Source organism: Gymnodraco acuticeps, unplaced genomic scaffold (assembly GCF_902827175.1).
Source record: "Gymnodraco acuticeps unplaced genomic scaffold, fGymAcu1.1, whole genome shotgun sequence".
In the NCBI taxonomy this organism is placed as follows: Eukaryota; Metazoa; Chordata; class Actinopteri; order Perciformes; family Bathydraconidae; genus Gymnodraco; species Gymnodraco acuticeps.
Window position 1 is genome coordinate 1 of NW_022989750.1, and position 7996 is coordinate 7996.

The 7996-nt window shown below is 38.1% G+C and overlaps 1 protein-coding gene across 1 annotated transcript; it reads left to right on the plus strand.

The window, feature by feature from the left end:
• The first annotated feature begins 1801 nt into the window (after nucleotides 1-1801).
• On the plus strand, nucleotides 1802-4545 carry LOC117542294 (GTP cyclohydrolase 1-like). Its single transcript, XM_034209864.1, has 6 exons — nucleotides 1802-2088; nucleotides 2386-2495; nucleotides 2798-2853; nucleotides 3562-3593; nucleotides 3704-3788; nucleotides 3987-4545. Exons 1-6 carry the CDS (start codon nucleotides 1830-1832, stop codon nucleotides 4114-4116), a joined length of 672 nt encoding a protein of 223 aa, XP_034065755.1. The 5' UTR covers nucleotides 1802-1829; the 3' UTR covers nucleotides 4117-4545.
• Nucleotides 4546-7996: the final 3451 nt, after the last annotated feature.

Genomic DNA, 7996 nt, shown 5'->3' on the forward strand with positions numbered 1-7996 from the left:
GTTTCCTGATAAAGCTGTGGAGAGTATGTGCTGCAGGGAGGTGGATGCACAACGCACCCAGGAACGAACGCTAGCTCCGGTCCTTTTCCCGTGAGCGAAACTGTGGACTCGATGTCCTGACAGGCTCGAGTTTGTGCAACCTGCACAAACACAAGCTCACCATGATTACAAATGGGGAAATGCAATGTAAAATTACCGAAAAAATACTAGCTCACTAAATCACAACCGCTCAAACCAACTACAAACTACTACCGTGGATTGGGCAGAGAACGAGTCCGAGAAAGTTGCTCCCCCATGTGACGCAATAAGACGCGTTTGACGTACGACTACGTTTTTAGTAGCAGAGCTCAAAACGGCTCATTTTCCTCTGAATTCCTGCCCGTATGTCTTGTTAAACATATCAAATCCTGCATTAACATTTTTAATTGTAATTTTTTTTCAGGCAAGGTTAAGCATAAATGTAGTAAAAAAAACAAAAAACCTGCAAGTTGCTCTTTAAGTCAAGTCTCAAGTCATGAATACCAAGTCAAAGTCAAGTCAAGTCTTTTATTAATGTTAGTCAAGCAAGTCTCAAGTCCAAAAATATGCGACTCGACTCGAGTCAAGTCATGTGACTCGAGTCCCCACCTCTGGTGTATACGTGTGTGTGTTTGTGTATTTTTGCGTTTGTGAGTATTGTATTTGTTTCCCGGGGAAAACACTCACGAGAAACACCGGCTGTTGTTATGCCTGCTGTGACGTCAAGTTACTCCGTTCTCCGCTTCAAAGTTGTATTTATCATATTAAACTTGCCGAACAAGTTTAATATTCTGAAAGCCAAGACTTTGTTTATTTGAAATCAGATGAAAACAAACTGTAACGGACCCTGCCGTGTTATCTATGATTACTATACGCCTTACATTCATAATTTCAGCGGAGGAAGGGGAAGCGGCGCTGTGGAACAGCAGAGTGGCGAGGGAGAGCTGTCTTCTTCCCTTACAAGCTTAAAAATGTATTTATCGTGTTATTTTGGAAATAAAAGTATCATATTCTGAAAGCCAAGAATTTGTTTATTTAAAGCATTTTGTAAAATATAAACAGTTGTTTTTTTCAGGTACACATTACAAATGTATTGGCTTCCAAAAATCTTTCATAAGGATTCTCTAGCATTGCTCTTCTCTGCTAAACATGCACATCTAGATGATTTACTGTTATGAAATAATTGAGGATTAATGTTACTTTGACAACTAAAACAGACACAAATCTTTGATCCTTCTTGTTTATGAAATTCACTTTTTATGTGGACTAAAGCACATTCCTGCTTATTACAATATATCCAGTAAATGTACACTTCTCTGAATGTCCCCCACTTTTTCACAGTGTAAAATTGTTCAGACATGTTCCTCATGTTTAGCAATACATCTAATTCAACTTTATTCAACTGCTCAATCTAGACAAAGGCTTTACAATAATCTGATAAGGCTTGCATGTGAGCGGTGGTTGTTCAAAGACACCTAGTGTTCTATGACCTCAAATCAGAGCATGGGACTTCAAGGTATTTTAACTAATCACAGGATCAGTCAAATGCTGTTTGATGGCATTTAATGAAAGGGAATTTAGAATTGATTTGTGTGGTGATTCGATACCTTGTCAGTGTGAAAGTTTAAGCTCACTCAAGAGCTTAAATCAGCAATTGTGCACATGTAATCATTTCCTGCATGGGTTGTCTTGAGGCTTCAGTGATGCTGTAGCCTGAGGGCCCCAAAGTAGGATATAAGAACCAGGGGACGGCCTTTCTGAGACATTGTACCCTGCAGTATCTTTCACTGAAAGTTGACCTAAGAGCCAGAATGGAGTACCAACATGACGTAGAGATCAACGGAGAAGACAAGTACCTGAACATCTGCAAACATAATGGTTTGTGCAAGAAAGAGAAGGACTCCAAAGATGATACAGATTCAAACAAGCTTTCTCACATTGAGAAGGCTTATACCACCATACTGAGTGAGCTGGGAGAGGACGTCGACCGGGAGGGACTTCTACGTACACCCCTACGTGCAGCCAAAGCCATGCAGTTCTTCACCAAAGGCTACAAAGAAACCATTCAAGGTTAGGATGGATGTCCCTCTTTGTCTTGTTTAAAACACACTTTCATTAGTGCTTACTAAATCTCAATACTTTCATGTGTTAAGACTCTCCATATGAGTTTTGAAAAGAATAACAAGGATATTAGGATATGACTACCCAATGTAGAAGGTTTACTGTCCAGGTCTTATTTCTGAAACATTCTAAGCTCATGAATTATCTTTTTGGTGCCTAATGCTAGTTCCTTACCAATTATCACATTTAAATGTATACTTTGCTCCAATGTGAATACAGAATATAAAGCAAACATGTAATCCACAGATATCTTGAATGACGCAATCTTTGATGAAAACCACGATGAGATGGTGATTGTCAAGGACATCGACCTGTTTTCTCTCTGTGAACATCACCTGGTGCCCTTCTTTGGCAAGGTAACTATTTGGGGTCTTGAAATTATGCATTGATAAGTAAATAAAAACAGATATGTATAATTGATGAAAATGTACTGGCTTATATTAATCTCTTGCATTAAAACACATACAGATCACTTATGCAGGACTTTCTTTTTTAAATGTCAGGGATTTTCTGGTAAACAAACATGTGATATAAACTTGAATTCTTCAATGATATAGGTTAATGTTTATTAACTATTTGCAGATGCTCATGTTCTGATATGATATTGTATTTTATGAAACTCTATCTCTTTTTATGTTTGTTTATTTTAATTCTCCAGGCTCACATAGCATACCTCCCAAATAAGAAAGTGGTTGGCCTAAGCAAGCTTGCTAGGTAGGTGATCAAAGAACAAACACACACACACACCAGGGTTCCCACAACTTCTTAAACATAACATTCTGCAGGTCTCCCTTGAAAAAGAGATCGTTGATCTCAATGGATTTTCACCTGGTTAAATAAAGGCTACAAACAAACAAAAAATAAAATACATATTTTCAATGACTTTCCAGGTGACATTTCCTCAAACTCAAAGCCCCCAGATGGCATACTTTGAGACAAGGATTTATTTTAAGGAAGTAATTTACTGTTACAACAGTTTAACAACTTCATTGACCTTAATTATTTTTTCCTCTTGAATTATCAAACCTAGGGATTTCATGACCTAAGGGAACCATGACACACACACACACACACACACACACACACACACACACACACACACACACACACACACACACACACACACACACACACACACACACACACCACACACACACACACACACACACACACACACTACACACACACACACACACACACACACACACACACACCACACACACACACACACACCACACACACACACACACACACACACACACACACACACACACCCACACACACACACACACACACACACACACACACACACACACACACACACACACACACACACACACACACACACACACACCACACACACACACACACACACACACACACACAAACCACCATCCATTCAATTATATTCTTTTTTTTCAGAATTGTTGAAATATACAGTAGGAGGCTTCAAGGTAAAAATAACTGCTATTATACTTTATGCACAAACATGTGTTTGTTATCTTATTCAACGGTTATTTTTTCTGGTTTGGTTTGTGTGTGACAGTGTTCATTTTCTCCACAGTTCAGGAGCGTCTCACCAAACAGATTGCTTCAGCCATCTCTGAGGCGCTGGAGCCGGCTGGAGTAGCAGTGGTGATTGAGGCTGCGTGAGTATTTACCTTTTGTTTCATCCCTATTAGTTTCTTATCAGATCTTAATCTCATCTGGATGTACTTTAAAGTATATAACAATATATAAGATCATGAAACTATGATGATAGTTTTGCATAATTAGATATGTATTATCATATCTAATGGATTCTGTGCAAATCATCACAGTAATTTCAACTTCTTTTTGCATTTCAGCCACATGTGCATGGTGATGAGAGGTGTGCAGAAGATAAACGCCAGCACTGTTACAAGTGTCATGCTGGGAACATTTCAGGATAATCCCACCACAAGGAAGGAGTTCCTTGACCTCACTATCAGGAAGTGAAAATGTTTTACATCAGCAGGCAATTTAACAGACGACTGATTAAATGAACATGTACTGTCTCTCATGGTGGTGGTGACCGATCAAGCTTTTTTCGTAGTATTTATGTATTTATCTAATTTGACCGTTACCCGAGAAGGGCCGCTGGAACCATGATTTTCAGTTGACTTTTAATTGTCATTCCAATACTTTATTTGTCTATTTCTGTTTGTTTTATGCCACACAGGTGCTGTTGTTTTTTGGCTTTGTCATTAGACTTAAAGCAATGTTGTTAATTTCGATGGCTGCTTTTTGGAGCAAAGGAGAGTCAATTGATCAATACCTTTCTGAAATAATGTTTTACTATAGCTTTGTTGCAAAAAACAACTTTCTGTAATAATTATTTAGGTTAATGTATTTCTTTCCAACGCAAATGTACATTTAAAATAAACATGAAGCAATTCTCACTTATGTCTTTGCTTGTCCTTTTTCTTTATGTATTAAAAGAACAACGTTGGTATCTGGCTTGATGATTGTCTCACTTTTAAACTTCATGTCAATAACCTGCTTAAAAAGCTGAGGGTTAGGCTAGGTTTCTTCTACAGGAACAAGTCCTGTTTCTCGCTTGAGGCCAGGAAAAGGCTAGTCACTGTGACCTTTTTACCTGTGCTGGACTATGGTGATTTGATTTATATGAATGCACCTGCCAATTGCCTGGTCAAGTTAGATGCTGCGTATCACAGTGCACTAAGATTTGTGACAAACTGTAAAGCATTAACCCATCACTGTACCCTGTATGCAAGGGCTGGTTTGCTTTCACTAACGGTACGGAGGCTCAGTCACTGGTACATTTTTATATACAAAGCCATGTTAGGGAAACTTCCATCTTATATCTGCTCCCTGATCTCACGGAAAATTGTAAGTGGCTACTGCCTGAGATCGAATGCTGTGGTTTTATTAAATATGCCAACTGCTAGGACTGTCTAAGAAGACAGCTTTAAGATGCGCAGCTCCTCTGTCTTGGAATAGTTTGCAAATTAAATGGAAACTGAACAATCTGGTGCCACTAAATGTTTTTAAAGCTCGGTTGGATGCTAGTCAATCAGAAGCTATTGGTACCTGTTTATGTGCATAATTATGTAAATGCTGTATGATGTCCTTTTGTTGTTCTATTTATGTTTTTATTTATGTTTCATGTGGAACTACTTGAGCAGGTCTCCCTTGAAAAAGAGATCAATGATCTCAATGGGATTTATCTGTATAAATAAAGGTTTGAAATGAAATGAAATTAACGTCTATGCTATTCTAGATGCTGTTGTACAATGATAGCAAATAAGAATAAAGAAAAAAAATAATAAACTAAACAAAACTAGCAGTGGTAATAAAATGCAGTTTACTGTGTGATCCAACAATATTACATTTTTTACAATAGGTCATAGTTTAAATAAGTGTTGATTAAATGTAACATTACATTTTTTCAATTAAGTGCACAGTACGACTTGTAGCATTAAACTGTGGTAGTCAATGTAACATCATGGCAGTGTTAAAGACACATGTATAATGTATTTGAGTAGAATTGGGGAAAAACAATATTCCTAATCTATTTACATCTAATTATCCTGTCCTTTAGTGATACAGCATTCCAACTACTTGTTATGCTACGCACACAATTCTTTATTATTCCGCCGGGTTATTTGGGCCGTCTATGGAGCTATTTCAGGGTCATAAGTTTTGATCATTCAAAAAAATACAATTTATTTGAAAGTTTTTATCCTGAACTTTGAAAAATACAATGATGTATTCAAAATAAAAATAAGTATTTGAAATAATTGTTCAGGTTGAATATTATTTTGATTCAGTTCACCTTCAGATCGTTTTTCACTTTCAGATCTTTTTTTTCGCTTTCAGATCTTTTTTTTTCGCTTTCAGACTTTTGACCCTGATATTGCTTCGGGGGGCGGGGCTTACCAAAGAGTAGTTTGGCACCCTGAGTGACAGCCCTCCATCTGTCATGATGCCTTCATGGATGTTAGGTAGCGCAAGAAATACAACTACACACTTTCTATACACAATACTCCCGTGATTGGTGGTAAACAAACTGATACCAGCGTCAATGTTCCGTTAAGCGAGCTGTTGAGCATCGTAGTTGGCAACAATTGCGGTATAAGAGCAATAAACTGTGCTAGAATGTGTCATGCGTCAGGTCCATGGTCAGGTCCACCTGCTGGCTCCATGGCTGGAACCAGCGCACAGGTAAGAAATATTAACTTTTTTCCATTCATGGTCTTAGAAGTTATCCAAGAGCATGATAATAATATTATAGCGACATACATAAAAGGAAGGCAGGCCTTTTGAGGTGGGGAATGAATGTGGCAACGCGGGAAACTAACCATGGCATTGAGGCTACTCGTGTAGGCTATGCTATTAGCTATAGTCAGTGCAAGTGAATTTCCCTTATGTTGATAGAGTCCAGCTCACGTGTTTCTCAATCTGTTTTTGCCAGAGTGGCGACCGTAATTCATCTGTGGCTGCAGCAGCACACACTTTAATAACCGTGCTCACACAGCACCTCTCTTTAAATGATTGGTAATAACTTACATTATGTTTTGATTTGATCACCTATTTATAGAGTTTGTTTACAAAGCATAATTGTTGCAGTCATTTTCTTTGCACATGTCCTTAACGATAGTTTTCATGCTGTTTATTATTTGAACATGAACTAATCCAGTGCAATATGGTAAATTGATGTTTGTCAATTCTAGGAGCAACTGAAAAGGGACTTTCTTCAGAGACTACTGACTAGAATTTCCCAGATCACGCAAAGACTGCCCTTAGATGTTGACTATTTGCAGTTTGCAGTGGACCAGGAGATGGCTATTTTTAGGTCGCTATCAGGCCAGGTTGATATGCCACAGGATATCATCAATGCTTTGACTGAGCTGTCAAGACTTGTCAATCTTGAAGACATCTCTAATCAGACCACTCATCAGGTGCCAGTAATGCAAGGAGAAATGGGACGACCAAAATATGTTGTCTGTCCTCAACAACTACAAGGCTTAATAGAAGACTTGTCCCTACCAGCCATAGCAAAACTTCTGGGTGTATCTGAGAAGACAGTCAAAAGGCGCATGCATGAAAATGGCCTTTCCATAAAACAGTCCTACAGTACCCTAACTGATGATGAACTAGACAATTTGGTTCGGTCAGTTAAGGCCAGGACACCACATGTAGGATATCGAATGATGAAAGGAATCCTGAAGGCCATGGGTCACCGTGTGCAATGGAAGAGAGTGTCTTCATCAATGCATCGTGTTGATTCTGTGGGTGTACTCACAAGAATGGCAAGGGTGGGGTGTGTTGCAAGAAGGACATATTCTGTTCAGGGTCCTCTGCACTTGGTACACATCGACACAAATCATAAACTCATCAGGTACGCCACACATTTGATGTTAACATGCTATGTACAATAAAGGATAATAGAGTACAAATTAAAAAAGTTATGTTTTAAAATGCCCTGTCAAAGTTGTTTGCATAATAAATAACAGACACTAAAAGTGATTTTGTGTTGTTTTTTAAAGATATGGTCTTGTTATTTTTGGAGGGATTGATGGCTTCTCACGGAAGGTAATTTTGTTTTCACAAATAACGATTATTTATAAGTCAGATAATGACAGTTATTGGTCAATAACTAAACCTGATGCATGATTTACAGTTCCTTTCAAAATATCTATATTTTTAGTTTGTATCCATCTTAAACCTTGTAGCAAGAATGTCTGGTGTTGGTTTTTAAACACATTTAGAGATCTGCTTTTATTTATTCTGCTTAATAATTTTCTCTGCTGCAGATCATGTACCTGGGTGCTGCCACTAATAATAAAGCATCGACTTCACTTGACTTCTTCTT